Below are 16,525 nucleotides of genomic sequence, written 5' to 3'. Positions count from 1 at the left end.
GAAGTAGTGGGGACTCAGGACCAGACTACTACCCACCCTTAGGACAGCTTTGGTATGCCGCACGCTTTGGATTCTCTGACCAGTAACAACTGAGTGTTGGCTTACCTGAAACATATCTTCTAGTTGTACTGGAGGAGAATCCAAACCCACCCTGACAATGTCGGCCCCTGAGTTCAGGAGCATCCAGGAAGAGCACCAAGAAAATCTCCAGTCAATCATTTAGCCTTCATCAAAAACTGGGCATGCCCAGTAGGAGGCGGGATTAAGCTTTGATTGACTCAGGCTTCAAGCAAGGAAGCAGAGACAACCCATGCTTTGGATTCACTTCCAGTACAACTAGAAGATGCATTTCAGGTAAGACCAATGCTCTTTTTCATGTTTTCACCAAAAATAAGTGTTCTAAATTAATTGGGGTTTAATTTAGCACAGCAAGTTTGTATAGTGGGTTGATTTACATATCACACTAATACATGATGCGGTTTGGTTTTGGACTTATGCCAAATCCACTTAATATGCAAACACAATTATAGTTCTAACAACCATAGTTAAGCAAACTATGTCTAAGCAGGCTGTGAACCTAGTTATTAATATGAACATGTATTATGAATATTTTTCTAAATCAGCTGCTTGGAAAATACAAGTGTGCTATATAATTGTGAAACTGATTTTATAAAGCAATGCAATGTGTGAAAGAGGTCAAAATAGTGGTGAGGCATTTCTGAGATGTGGACAATTCAAATGTAGTCAATCCTATACATATTGCTGATAGTATCTTAATCAGTTCGGAAGAATTTAGTTTGGTGTAAGTATATGTAAAATTGTACCAGGTTTTACTTATTCATGCCATTGTACTGTTCTAAAAAGACACACTTTCAGAACATTCATTTTCAGATCTTCAAGATGGCTGAAAATTTAGCTGTGGCCAATATTTGTATTTGATTCAATGATGGCATATTCACTATTAAATGAAGATTGTTATTTCTAAAACCACACAGCAATTATCAAAGATTTGAAAAAACCAAGAAAACTAAATAAGGCGTTGAATAGCTTTATTGAAATTTTTATAAATAAAACATGCGCATTTCAAATGTAAACCCAAGTGAACTCAAGTGCAGACAATTTTCAACCTCTGTCATGCAGGAGGCTAGCTTACATTGAAAAAAAGCAGCTTTAAAATACCAGGATTAAACACCAGCTTTTAATATCAAAGTATAAAGCAAAGCCATGTCCACAAACCTAATTTTATCCTGGTCAAATGCAATTTTAAACTTTTAAATGCTAACATAAATAAATAATTTACCAAAATGTGCACTCACAGAGTGAACTTTATTTACAATACACAATTTATAACCTATTGTATTTGCTTAGTTCAAGTGAAGATCATACTTTTTGCTTTAACAATGGTGGGACCTTAGGTAGTAGATATGTGAAGTGTGCCTCCACACTTAAGAGAGTTTCTATCAAAGACAGTATTGTATATGAATCAACAATACTTTTCTTCAACTATCAAAGGGAAAGCGGCAAACAAAAACGTTTCAAACGGTCACACTTATTTTTGGCATCCCATACTCCTTCAACACAATTAAAACCCAATTCAAGGTATGTATACTTTATCTACTTACTGTACAGGTTCTGACTCTCGAACATGCAAATGCCAATTCTTCTATATTAAGTAAAGTTACCTTTTGAGATAAGATGTAAGGCTATGGTGAATCCACCAAGAACGCACATGAAAAATTATCAGACCTACCTTTGAACCAGTTGCCCATTAACAAATTTGAAGGCAAGTTATATGGAAAAGTCATCTAAGCTTGATGCACAATCATTACTATGAATACAGTATACTATTAAAAATCGGAACCTATTACACTGTATGTAGTTTGTAAACTGTCAAACTACTAAAAATTGGGAGGAAGAGAAGGACTTACAGCACAGTCAAAATTTTTGGACTGACACCAGATTAAAGTTACGCACATCTTATAAACAAGATAACAGGGATTATGTTTACAAAGTAGATCCAACAAGCAATGAGGGATACTTACATTTAATTGAAAAATTCAATTCCTTAATGCAGCATGAAATCCAGAACCTGTTCCACAGCAGCAGTAAGATGAACATAATATTCTGGAAGATTACTTTTATTACAAAAGGTTAAAACACCTTTTCCAAGTCATTTTATCATGATTAAGTTTCTTTTTAATCAACATTTGAGGGAGACACTTGAAAATGACATTCCAAGAATGCTGCTGCATTGAGTTGAATATACTAGTCAATGTTTTTGTTACCGGTCTAAGGACATATCCACTGAAAAACTGAGGTTTTGCAGTAATAATCTTGGGGTATTGAGACAAAAAAACAAATCCAAAATTGTCAATATTAATTTGCATCCAAAACAAAGAAACTGTAATTCATCCAGATTGCAGCAGAAATTGTAAAGGGATTTATTTTGATTTCCTATATAGCTTGTAAATACAAGATTGCAAAGATATTAGAGACAAATTCTAGTGTTTTCATTGTGTTTCACTTCAGGTACTGCACAAGTTAAAATGTAACAAGGATTTACATTCTGTTATCTGAAATTTCCCATCTCAGATTTTATTTTTAATTTGGTGAATAATTTCATTTTTAAAATTGAGAGTTCCCATCTGTATGGCTTCTAGTTCTTCAATTAATTAGTGTGCATACAATTTTCATTTTCTATATCATTGTCATTCTCATTACTGTCTTCATCACTCTCTAATGGAATGCCTGTAGCAGCAGAAGCACCTTGTTTAGTTTCCCGATCAAGAGGGAAAAAACCAGTTCCACTGATTGTGTCCTGTCTCCGATAGAAGAGCACATAGGCTGCTTTGGACTGCAAAAAAAAAAAAAAAAAGGGGAGAAATGTTAATTATCAAAGTTAAACTACCTGTTTTAATTACTTCAATTTTCAATTTTATTATAGTAAAATATATTCAAATTAAGGACAATACAATTCATTCTATTGCTTTCATACATAAATAACTAGTCTCTGCCTTTGGCAAATAGTTATACTGATACTGCATTTAATTCCTAGGTTTTTAGTAATGGTCAGATGTTTGCACATGGATAATACATGCAGAAGTAGCCCATCACAAGGCATAAATGAAAATTGACCATGAGAGAGATGAATAAAGAGGAAGCATATTAGGAAAACAGGATTTGTTTTGAATAAATATGCTACAAATCAATTAAATTTGATCACATAGAACTAAGCAGGGCAGGGAGATATAGTTACTAAACTAACTTGAGGCAGTGGATAATCTCAAATACATTAGCACTGTAGCTCACTGAAAAAGAGACTAAAACTTATTTGGGCATAAGCTAAAAGCAATTGAAAAGCAACTCTTTTTCCTAAATCTGCCAATAAAACTTTAAAATAACACTTGGGGAACATCAAGTCCTAGCAAAGGATGATTTTTATGTATTTGTTTTAAAAATGCAGGTTCACATGCCTGGAGTGAGAGGTGAGTGTGGGCTGACAGGGTGGGGAAAGCCAGTACTTCCAGCGCCCATGAAGAAGCCAGCCTTGAAGCAGTATAAAGGAGGATCGCTCCTCCGCCCCAGGCATGTGTTTTCCAAACCAGGTTCTGGCTGCAGCCATGCACACTTTTCCTTTTGCTCAGAATATCAGCAGGTAAAAGAGCCAATTCAACGTCTTTTTAGACTACCTGTTAACCTAAAATGAGTTTAATAGATTCCTACTGTAGAGGTAGTCCTTGACCACAACTGAGTCCAAAGCTTCTGTTGCTAAGCAAGACAATTGATAAGTGAGTTTTGATCCATTTATGACTATAATTGTTAAGTGAATCACAGCAGTTAAGTTAGTTCATTTAGTGACCATTTGAAGTTACAATGGCACTGAAATGACTGCTTTTCAACTTACAGCCATTGCAGCATCCTCATGGTCACATGATCAAAATTCAGATGCTTGTCAACTGGTTCATATTTATGACAGTTGTCCCGGGATCATGTGATCAACTTTTGCAACCTTCTGACATATTCACTTAACAACTGCGTTATTAACTTAACAACTGCAGTGACTTACTTAACAACTGTGGCAAGAAAGGTTGTTAAATGGGGCAAAATTCACTTAGTATCAAAGGAGCAGCTCCTCACTTTGTGGCTGCTGCAATGAATATGAGAAGCCCAGCCAATGTTTTGAGCACAGTTAACATCTCCAGCCCAATTAGTTCTCCGTTAACACTCACCACACCTGTCAATTTACTAACTCCAGTTACTGCACCAGTGAACATCACACATCCAGTTACTATCACCTCACCAAGGAATCTCCCAACACCAATGACATTAGCTGGCCATTTAAATATAGCCATGAGACCTGTGGAAAGCATGCCTTTCCTTCCCCAGGCATTGCCAACCTCTCCCCACAGTAAAAAAAAAACATGAGCAAAAACTTCATGCAGAATTAAAAAGAAAAATAGAAAAGGGGGCTGCTGTGTATTGTTTAATGGACTGCTAAATTGGCAAAATGGACTGCTAAATTGGCCACGCTCACCCAGTCACATGACAACTGGCCACACCACCCAAGCCACACCCACAGAACCGATAGTAAAAATTTTTGAATCCCACCACTGCACACTGCTTATCTTCATGCAGTGTTCTCTTTCATTTGAGGTAGCTCCAGGTTGCACAAGGCTTTTGTTCTTGAAGTAGCTTTACAGAATGCTCTTCTACAGCTTCTGCAGCATCTGAAAACCATGGAATAGCATAACCTGTTCTGTGATTTTCAGAGGCCCTGGAAGCAGTGCAAGAACATATACCTTCATGAAATTCCCAGAATGTCCAGAGCTGCATCACAGCACACCTCATTTTCATGAGGATTTCACAACCTCCAAAAATTATACAAGAATAGGGCATGCTACCAAGAATAGTGGTTGGATATTGGTGAATACTGGTATGTCACCCAAAATATTGTGGCATGTCACGTTTGACATGTGTGATATAGGTTTGCCATCACTAGGGACCTTACTTCCAGGAATGAACTGAACCATTTAAAGTCTGTTTACAAATTTATTGCTAACATTTCATAAAGAACGGAATCTAAAAATAGACTTTGTATGCTGCATTGCTTTCTGAAATACCTCCTAAGGTCCATACAATAATATTGGATGAAAAATATTTATTAAGTAAAGGTACAAAGTATTTTCAGTGATGTGCACAGGATAAGAAGCAAGGGCACTCTGGTTTTCTGGATGAAATTGACAAGATTCACTTACAGCATTTATAATGGTGCTTTGGATTTACATTTCCAGATTGGCTGCATGAACAACAATACAATTCATAAAGTTTTATATTATTACAATGTGTTTTATGGCATGGTAAAACACTATATCACTCTTGGATCTTGTTCCTGTGCAATAATGCTATTTTTTCTGGAAACTGATACTTGCCACAATTTGTTCTTCGGATGCAGTCGACACACTGCTATCATCAAAGTAGTACCACTTCCCATCATCTTTATTTTTTGCAAAAGCAGTATCTAGAATAAGAAAAATCATTTTACTCAAAATGCTAATAACAGCCATAGTAACCATAAAGTCATACATATAAAATACATTACTTACAATGCCCTCCTCCCATGCCTCCATAGTGATTTGACACTGCAATCAAATTATAGCGACAAGGTCCAGCGTTTGGATTAATTAGGAATTCAGACATATCCAAATCACTATTTTTTAAAAAAACAAACAAGATTAGTTTTCAAAAACTCTATTATCAGTAATTATCATTTTCTTCAATAACGAAGAAAGCAATAAATGAATCACTAAAAATCTAGGAGATTGAAGACTTTGTAAAAAAAAAACCTACAATAATTTATCAACAGATATAGTTTCTAAAATAATTTAGTCACACTTTTTTGTAAAAGGTCAAGTTAAAAAGTTGAAGTTCACTTAGTGACAACCAATCTCATACCATATGTAAGCAATACCTGTATGAGGAAAGAACATATATATTTGCTTTGTATTTCTTGAAGGAAACAACATATAAATCTACTAAATAAAGTGATCCTTTACTTATTTGGTGTATGTATGTATGTATGTATGTATGTATGTATGTATGTATGTATATGTATATTCATCATTCTGTCAGCTACTTCATGCTGCTTCAATCAAACAAGCTTAATTCATAAGCATGTTCATATTTTGTTCAGAAGCATTTTTCTTTCAGGTAAGAAAGAAAGGTTTCTTACTCTGATCTACCTCATAAAACTGACACATAATTCAAAATAAATGAATAATTCTATACAGATGGATATAGGACCAAAGTTTTGTCTACATATGGAATTACTCGGCATGATTACTTAATGTAGGGAAATGTATTCATATTTAATTAAAACACTGGAGAGCAAGCAGTTTTTTGGATGAAAAAGGCAACATAATACTATTCAAATTAAAGTATACTAATTTTGTCTATATAATAAATGAACTTATAGTATAGTTCTGAAACTTCAGAAAAGCAAGAATATTCTCTGTCATTTCAATATAACATACCCAATGGCCTATGCCTTATCTTCTTCCTCTTATTTTAGAATTTTTTAAAAATCAGATACGTAGATTCATTTTCAGGCAACCATAACCTAAAGTATTGTTAAGTTCCAAATATAATAATCACACTTCCATAATTTAGTTATATCACTATGTATATTCACCAGAATAATAAATATTATAGAATATACTATTATACTGGTGTAAGCTTTTGCAGCTGGCATCAATTAAACAGTTATGAGCATTTGGACTAAATGGCCATGATCAGGACAAAAGAAAAAAAGGCCATGGCCATTCAGCCTGAAAGCTTATCCCTGATTCATTATATAATATTATAAATACCTAATATATATTCTTGCAAACAAGTAGAATAAATGTTTGTAAAAGTACACCAAGCATATCAACAGTAAACACAAAGCTATCCATTAGTGATATGTTCTCACTTTATTGGGAAGTCAACCAATGTATCCAATTTATCTCTCATGTATCTGCTATAAGAAAAACGTTTTAGATGCACCACTAGTACTGGTGGTAACGACCACAAATCTAGTTTCTTGGTAGCTTGCTGATGTTCTTTACAGTTTGGGCAATACCTAGAGAGACCAAAAAATCTTGTTAAAGACTTATTTTACAATTAAGTATGTGGCAAGAAAAATATGAAGATAAACTTTTCTTACTATGCTTAATTTATTAAATGCTTGTTACAAATTAAAACCTTAGAGATATATTTTTTCTGTTTTCCCTGAAACTTGTGGAAATATACTATCAGTCCTATTATGCAAATACTGTAGTAAAAAAAACACTTTTTTACTTTTACTTTTTCCTTCTAGTCTTTAAGCTTATCTATGAAAAAGGGGGACACAGGGGGCTTGACTACTGCTCTTGGGCAGGAGATGAAGGAGGGAGGGATGTGTCTGTCTAGCTTAACATGAGGTGCTTTCCATCTGCAACCCAGATGTGAGTGGGTGGCTGGTGGGAGTAAGGTTGCTTATGTGAGGAGAAATAAATTGCCTGAGACACAGGTGCTGAATGCTAGCTAGAACTACCAAATCATAGGTTGTGCTTATCTCACAAAGTTTTGTGATTTTGCTGTATCTTCCAGAGATACAGTATGTCTGGTATATGTTTCAGAACTTGCTTCTATGTCATCTTAGCTGTCCAAGGAATGTAGCTCTGAGTCTTCTCCAATACCATAGCCCAAATGAGTCAATTTTCCTCCTATCTAGTTTTTTCATTGATTCTAGCAACTGTAGGTTTACTGTGGGAAAAGAATAATGTGAATTACTGATAGTCCTCAATTTAGGTTCACAATTTGGATCAGAATGTTGAATGGAGTGGTCATTAAGCAAGATATCATGTGACTGGTTCAGTCAATGAACATAATCTCAGCATTCCTGATTACAGTTGTTAAGCAATCTCAGGAGTTGTTAAACAAATAAAGTCCCAGTGTGACGTGCCTCAGGAGTATGAGGGAGACCTGGCACAGGCTGTATGAAAATTGTGGGGGTGCTGCAGTATTATGTGAGTGCAGTGCCTCTCCCCCTCTCCTCCAATGAAAAGTAAAATGCCAGGGAAGCCCCAGCTTCCCCAGTCCAGCCTTACTCTAGGGCAGGAAGGAGAAGCCAGAAAGCAGGCAGGCCTCAGGGATATGGCAACCACTCCAATCTGACCTTTTCCTCATGCATGGTGATGGAAACTGAAATATTCCTGCCAGCAAGTACCCTCATAAGACAGTGTGGCAGCACTTGCCAGTCCCCAATTTGGTGTGGGTTTTGCCCCCACCTGCATCAGCCCCAATGATTGGGGTTGTACTGAGCGGGGGGGGGGGGCAGCGGCAGTGGAAGGACATAGATGACGGTAGATAGATAAGTGGGGAAGTTGCATTTGATCTTTTTAACATCAATTGTTAATTTGACATTTCAATTAATCAAGATTGGTGAGCTTGATCTTTCTGATAGTTAGGAAGCGACCAAATTCATCACTTTCTTCTTTAGTCTTTTTTGATCAGATATTTCAGATATGTCATCATAGGATTCATAGGATAAGCATATGTTGAAATGTTTTGTAGCCTCCTCTCTACAAGTTACTGCAATAAATAGTCCTCTCTTTGACCTAATTAATTACTGCCAATATGTTAATTTTTTGGTAGAATTATAAATCTGGGTTTCATTAGTATTTTTTCTACACGTTAAGAAAAAAGAGAAAAAGAAAGTGAGTTATGTACAGTATTACATAACAATTATTTTTCAGTAAATATAGGTCTGGTTAAATAACTATAGATCTTGCAGCTTAGAAAAAGATGATTCTTTAGGAAGCTAGTGACATGTACTGTAAACACACCCACATCATATCTGAAACATCTCTGCTCTTTGGAAAAAAAAACACCAGCCACATTATTCTACAATGTATACTAAGCTTAGAAACTATTAGTAAACTATCAGAAAAGTGAAAAGTATAGAAATTTCAGTAAATTTTGCTCTTACCATGGATCTTCAGCACCCAACTTTTCCTTAGTTGTAAATAACTCAATGCAATCTTTTAACTTCACAAATGGTTTTTTTGGAGGTCTATATTCCACACTTTCATGTTTTTCAAAATCCTAAAGAGAAGTATTTCTTGAGTTAAAAGAACAAATGAAACAAAATTCATTTTAGTGATTTTTGTCTTTCTGTAAAAAAGAGCTATACGTTTACTAATGGAAAAATATGCCAAATTGGAAAGTAGAACTTTGCTAGTTTTAATCTATTTGGAAGTCTTTGAAAAAAAGACATTATTCATGAGTGAAAGTGTTATTTTGCATGTTCCAGTTTCATCTAATTTTGTGGAGGGAAATTTGGATAAATTATGCAATGGGGTGAAAGGAGGATAACTCAATTCATTTTATACCATTTCTTCAGGAAGGGAGTTTATCATGACAGCAAAGCATGCAGATGATTTTTTTTATGTTAAACCCAAGTCTGATCAAGCAGACTTTCATTTGTGCCTCAGATGATATCTTCTACATCTTAGACCATGACTATTTTGGCCCAGGGAAAATGAATCTGATTTGAAAACAGCAACTATTCTCAGATAACGGATAATCAGAGTTGGAAGGGACCTTGTAGGTCATCTAGTCCAACACCCACCCACCCCGCCCAAGTGGGAGACTCTACACCATTTCTGACAAATAGCAGTCCAACCTCTTCTTGAAAGTTTCAAGTGATGACGCTCCCACAACTTCTGAGGGGAAGCTATTCCATTGGTTGATTGTTCTCACTGTCAGAAAGTTTCTCCTTATTTCCAGGTTAAATCTCTCCTTGTTCAGTTTCCATCCATTATTCCTTGTCTGGCCTACAGACGCTTTAGAAAATAGCTTGACCCCCACCTCTCTGTGGCAGCCCCTCAAATATTGGAAGACTGCTATCATGTCTCCCCTGGTCATTCTCTTCACTTGACTAGCCATGACCAGTTCCTGTAACCGTTCTTCATATGTTTTAGTCTCCAAACCTCTAATCATCCTGGTTGCTCTTCTATGTACTTTTTCTAGTCTCAACAATTCTACTGGTAAACTCTTTGATAAAACATTTCATTTTTAAAAATTGGCTGCCAGCTGACAGTAGATACTGTCCTTCCTTCCTGAATGTATACAATTTTTACAATAAAGTAGTTTTCTTCCATGATAAACTGACTACACATAATTTGGAAAGATCAAATGGATTAGTCTAATTTACCACTGTCAAACAACGTGGCAAATATTTAGGTAGTGTTTTCTGTTTATTAAATATCACATACCTCAGCAGCATTTTCATCAAAGTATCTTTTCTTGAATTCAGGATCCCAGTCCAAAGCCAAGAAAGATCTTTCTAAAAGGAAAAAGATAATACAAGAATTTGAAATTATGCATGAATTTCAATTAAGGAAATATTACACTTCTGATTACTAATTATATAATATTAAATTATAACTCTGAACTTTAGAAAATCATAACCATATCGATTTAATTTGCACTTTTAAATAAAAAAAATATGTGAATTTTATTTCGCAGTGCAATGGAAATCAACTACCAAAAGTTATTATAATTTTATATTAAAGTGCTCAAATGTGGGGTACATGATAAGAAACTTTTTTTTGAACACACATATATAAAACATCTTCAGCATCTTGCTCGGTTGAAACAAAATACAGATGGATATATAGAGAAGAGCAACCAGGATGATTAGGGGACTGGAGGCTAAAACATACAACGAACGGTTGCAGGAACTGGGCTTGGCTAGTCTAGTAAAGAGAAGGACCAGGGGAGACATGATAACAGTCTTCCCATATTTGAGGGGCTGCCACAGGAAGGAAGGGGTCAAGCTATTTTCTAAAGCGCCTGTAGGCCAGACAAGGAATAATGGATGGAAACTGAACAAGGAGAGATTTCACCTGGAAATAAGGAGAAACTTTCTGACAGTGAGAACAATCAACCAATGGAACAGCTTGCCCTTGGAAGTTGTGGGAGTGCCATCACTTGTGACTTTCAAGAAGAGGTTGGACTGCCATTTGTCAGAAATGATCTAGGGTCTCCCGCTTGGGCGGGGGGGTTGGACTAGATGACCTACAAGGTCCCTTCCAACTCTGATTATCTGTTATCTGTTATTATAAAGGATCTTAAAGGACGAATAAAACAAGACTGGTGTGCCTTCCTCCTCTTCCTTCACTTTCTAACCTGTCTGTTGATATTTTGAGTACCTTTCTTTGTCCACCTTCCCCACCAATGTTTCCCACATATCACCCCACCACAAATAACCTGCATGTTGGAATATATGCTTTAGTCCAGATATGGATCACCTGGAATGGGCTTTTCTGTGCACTATTGTGAGGAAAATTGCAAAGGCTTGATGACAACTTCAGAGATTTTGAGAAGTGGCAGCCTTGGACACAGAACATCATGGTTAACTTCTGGTGGGACTTGGATAGTGGAACTGTAAGAATCAACTTATTTCTAGACCACTCGGCAACTTTTGATACTATCAACCACAATATCCTTTGTGATTGTCTTTGAGGAGCCACTGTATTATGATAATTTTCCTATTTTTTGAATGGGGGGATCTAGTGGTGGCTATTGCAGTGAAGAAATATGGCTGGCAGGGGGTTCCATATGGAGTACCCTCTCCTGTTTAACACCTATATCAAGTTGCAGCTCTAATCTTAACAAGAATGGGGGTAGGGGATTACTTTAAATAGCAATTCATGTCTGTCATCTTCCACTGGGTCACTGTGATTTGTTTTGCAAAACAAAACATGACAGCTATTCAGATACCCACAAATGACTAATAATGGCATTGGTGAATAAAGAAAGAATGGTTTCTTTTGATTACATGGTTTAAGCAGAAGTCTATTTTATACCTACAACTGGAAAAGCAATAGATATAAAAGATGCATAAAATGTAATAATTACTGCAAAAAACAAGTATTGAAAAAAGTAGAGTTGAAGAAGAGACATCAAATAGAGTAAGGAAGATTTAAGGTTTAAAGGGGCAGAAAATGCCAAAAAAATTGTGAAAATAAAATATTTATTTATTTTTCATATTTAGGAATTGCCCATTTTCCTCACAGAGGGATTCTGAGCAGCATACAAATAAAATATTAAAAGCATAAAACATTATACAAAATTAAAAAGAGGCAAGGAATGTTAAAAAAAATAATTTAAAGGCAAGGAAAGGATTTCAGGTGCTAACCAGCCCCATGGCTGCATGCTTTTCTATGTGTCTCAAGCAAGCAACCTTTCTGGAAAATCAGGAGAGGCCAGGAGAGTGGTGGCCCACCTCAACTCTGGGGAGAGAGACCTCCATAGAGTGGGGGTAATGGGAGAGAAAGCTCTTTACCTGGACCCTGCCAGTTAAAATTGTTTTGGATATAGTTAAAAATATTTAAATAACAGCAGAATAAAGACATTTTTAAAATATTAAATGATTAGGATGAATCTGAAGAGAAAGCGGCCTGGATGGAGTATTTTAGAGATCTGAATGGGAATGATAGTGATACATTGAAGTATGGAATTACAACTTTATCTACAAATGTGGAGTCCAAGAAAATATGGGTAGGAAGGAATTTATAAAACTGGGAGAAAATGTTGAAAAATAATCTACATATATATATGATGTATGTGAACAAATATTAAAACATGGATATGGTTTGTTTATGGAGCCATGTTTAACTTGTTTAATGGGAATCTGAATGCTCTGTCATTTGGAAAAATGTCATTATTGTTTCTCTATAAAAGTAAAAAATGGTAAGAATGAATACAAAAACTACAAGGATTTGTTTGTTAAATTTATCTAGCAAGGTATAAGGGGAAATTCTGATTGAAAAAGTAAAAAAGCCAACAATGAGCAAACTTTGGGAAGTGCATTATGGTTTTATGGTAGGGGATATATAGTAGTCTGAAATGTAAGATTTTACATTGCAGCAACATATTTAATGCTTTTTAAAAATATATTTATTCAATTTATCATTTTCATTGTATACCTTTGGATTTACCCTAAAAGTTGACAAATATTATTTATTCATTGACCAGTAATCGTAACATTTACAAAAATCCAATTTATTCTGGTATAAAACTTACCATCTAGTCTAAGTTGTCTATCATCAAATCGTATATGCCTAGTATCATCTTTGACATAATTGATGTCTGTATTGCCTAAGCTGTTGAACTGGAATGTGAACAATCTTTTTTTGTGCCCTATAAGTTGATCCTTGCAGGAATCCTCTGTGCATAATCCATTTTCAGAATCATTATCACCTCCCACAGAATCTTCCGACTGACTGTTTTCATTTTCGGATGGCAGTTCTTGATCCTGGCTAGATTCATCATCTTGTTCATCAGTTTCCATCTCACCTATGATGGAAGACATAATGATATCTTTGACTTTTGGATATGTGGATTATATATGGATTATAAAATCAAGGCATAAAGAGTTACAGTATGACTATCTTTTTCTAATGAAAAATTCTGAAACACAAATTTATAAATTGTTTGTGTTAGAAGTTGAAACACATGCATAAAACTAGATTAACAGAACTGTATATAAACTATTCTCATTGAGAAACCAGGACAGGTAAAGTCTACCTGATTTACCTTAAGTCTGAATGATTTATTAAGCCAAAAGAATGTTATTAATAATAATAAATAATATGGATTCTAATCAATTCAGATATTTCTTTAAATATTATAGGATTGAGGATATCACTAGCTGTTAAAAAGAGGTAAATGTCTAAACTCAAATATTTCAGAACAATAAAGGAGAAAAACTTAAGAATCTGTGTATATTCTATACTAATCTATTTTAAGCAATTTCAACTTATTCTACTATATATGCTAATTACAAATTAAACTATTAAAAAAAAGAGTAACTCTGATTCTTTAGAATTTTATTCAATCTTTCTGCTAGGACTTTTCATAGATTTCATTAAGTGTTGCCCATAGTATTTTAAGCCAAATAATTAGAATTGTATGGCATGTCAATGAAATGAAAAATACATATAAATGGCACCATTCTATCAGATGAAAGAGCACTGTTATTACAAAGCCACTTTCTTTCACAATTTCTCTATATAAAATACATTTATTTTAAAAGAGAACAGAGCAATCTCATGAGACATGTAAAGTATTAAACTTTTTAAAATAACATACTTTTAACACAGTACACACTAACTGTGAATTATAATATACAGTATATGAAATAAGATTTGATCGTTTGACAATAAAAATGTTCCTTATGTTTGTACTTTTTAGCTTCATAAGTATTAGGGAGTGACCGTTTTCTACATTTATTAGAATGTTAATAAGGATTATGGATTAAGGATAACCAAGATGCTGAAAGGCAATTGACAAGACAAAATAAGCTTTAAAGGAAGACAACAGAGTTTAATGTTAGAGCAGCTTTTTAAATTCAAGCCTTACTTGGAGATCCTTCTTCATGAATTCCATTTGGACCATTACCATTGATACTATTGTCCTTGCAGCACTGGAGAGATGCTTCAGTGTCTTCTGTTTCAGCAGAGGTTTTCACATATCGACTGAAATGCGCAAATCAATTATTATACCAACCTTTTTGTTACAATACTTTTTTAAACATTTTATAATGCAATGAAATTAACCATTAAAAAGTTTGGAAATCGAGTAATGCTGTATTTGTATTTTATAGTTGTGCTACAGCAGCATAACTTGATAAAAATTGCTCTACTTTTACGCACTGGAACACTCTCCCTTTCACATATCGATTGAACCCAATCTTGCTGGGCTTTCATAAGATTGTATGCCTGGCCTAGGTAGGGCCCAGAGCGTGTTAAAGACCCAGAGTGTTAAGGGCCCCATTTCTTGGTTGTATTATGCATGGTAACAGTTCTACTTGGTGCCACCAGAATTTATTTTATATTGTTTATATTGTTTTTAATTTGTTTTTATATTCCATGATGTATGCTCAGAGCCATTTATTGAGATGGATGTAGAAATGAAATGAAATACAGTTGTGCTCATAAGTTTACATACCCTGGCAGAATTTATTATTTCTTGGCCATTGTTTAGATAATATGAATGGTAACACAAAACGTTTCTTTCACTCATGGTTAGCGTATGGCTGAAGCCATTTATTTACTCTTTTTAAATCATAACGACAACAGAAACTACCCAAATGACCCTGATCAAAAGTTTACATACTCTGGTGATTTTGGCCTGATAACATGCACACAGGTTGGCACAAAGGGGTTTGAATGGCTATTCGAGGTAACCATCCTCACCTGTGATCTGTTTGCTTGTAATTAGTGTGTGTGTATAAAAGGTCAATGAGTTCCTGGACTCCTGACAGATCCTTGCATCTTTCATCCAGTGCTGCACTGACATTTCTGGCTTCTGAGTCATGGGGAAAGCAAAAGAATTGTCAAAGGATCTGTGGGAAAAGGTAGTTGAACTATATAAAACAGGAAAAGGATATAAAAAGATATCCAAGGAATTGAGAATGCCAATCAGCAGTGTTCAAATACTAATTAAGAAGTGGAAAATGAGGGGTTTTGTTGAAACCAAACCACGGTCAGGTAGACCAACTAAAATTTCAGCCGCAACTTCCAGGAAAATTGTTCGGGATGCAAAGAAAAACCCACAAATAACTACAGGTGAAATAGAGGACTCTCTGAAAACATGCGGTGTGGCTGTTTCAAGATGCACAATAAGGAGGGACTGGAAGAAAGATGGGCTCCATGGTTGAGTTGCCAGAAGAAAGCCATTACTACGCAAATGCCACAAAGTATCCTGCTTACAATACGCCAAACAGCACAGAGACAAGCCTCAAACCTTCTGGCACAAAATCATTTGGAGTGATGAGACCAAAATCGAGCTTTTTGGCCACAACTATAAATGCTACATTTGGAGAAAAGTCAACAAGGCCGATGATGAAAAGTACACCATTCCAACTGTGAAACACGGAGGTGGATCGCTTGATGTTTGAGCTACAAAGGCACAGGAAATTTGGTCAGAATAGATGGCAAGATGAATGCAGTGTGTTATCAAAAGGTACTGGAGGAAAATTTGCATTCATCAGCCCGGAAGCTGCGCATGGGACATACTTGGACATTCCAACATGACATAAGGCCAAGTTGACCTGTCATTGGCTATAGCAGAATAAAGTGAAGGTTCTGGAGTGGCCATCTCAGTTTCCTGACCTCAATATCATTGAGCCACTCTGGGGAGATCTCAAACATGCAGTTCATGCAAGACAGCCCAAGAATTTACAGGAACTAGAGACTTTTTGCCAGGAAGAATGGGCAGCTTTACCATCTGAGAAGATAAAGAGCCTCATCCACACATACCACAAAAGACTTCAAGCTGTCACTGATGTTAAAGGGGGCAATACACCATATTAAGAACTGTGGTATGTAAACTATTGTCATTATGATTTAAAAAGAGTAAACACAGTTGATTGATAATAAATGGCTTCAGCCAACCACTAACCATGAGTGAAAGAAAAGTTTTTGTGTTATCATTC

At 35.4% G+C, this 16,525-nt stretch overlaps 1 protein-coding gene across 5 annotated transcripts in view; it reads right to left on the bottom strand.

Annotated features, from left to right (window-relative positions):
* Positions 1-1,032: 1,032 nt before the first annotated feature.
* Positions 1,033-16,525, bottom strand: part of USP15 (ubiquitin specific peptidase 15) — a 62,282-nt gene continuing 46,789 nt past the window's right edge. For 4 of the 5 annotated variants that reach the window (XM_026667810.2, XM_026667811.2, XM_087967944.1 and 1 more), the window contains 8 exons: positions 14,449-14,564; positions 13,111-13,383; positions 10,296-10,366; positions 9,008-9,123; positions 6,968-7,117; positions 5,604-5,707; positions 5,430-5,518; positions 1,033-2,854 (listed from right to left, as the gene is read on the bottom strand). In XM_026667810.2, coding sequence (XP_026523595.2) covers positions 2,669-2,854; positions 5,430-5,518; positions 5,604-5,707; positions 6,968-7,117; positions 9,008-9,123; positions 10,296-10,366; positions 13,111-13,383; positions 14,449-14,564 — 1,105 coding nt within the window. In that variant the 3' untranslated portion in view covers positions 1,033-2,668. Of the gene's footprint in view, positions 2,855-5,429; positions 5,519-5,603; positions 5,708-6,967; positions 7,118-9,007; positions 9,140-10,295; positions 10,367-13,110; positions 13,384-14,448; positions 14,565-16,525 lie in introns of those variants that run through there. The other variant, XR_015750047.1, reaches the window with a different exon arrangement.

The sequence above is a fragment of the Notechis scutatus genome, chromosome 6 (genome assembly GCF_049901735.1).
Source record: "Notechis scutatus isolate UNSWTSFEM ecotype Mainland chromosome 6, rNotScu1.2, whole genome shotgun sequence".
NCBI lineage: Eukaryota > Metazoa > Chordata > Lepidosauria > Squamata > Elapidae > Notechis > Notechis scutatus.
The sequence above is the reverse complement of the archived record's forward strand: the minus strand, read 5'-3'. Positions and strand labels throughout refer to the sequence as shown.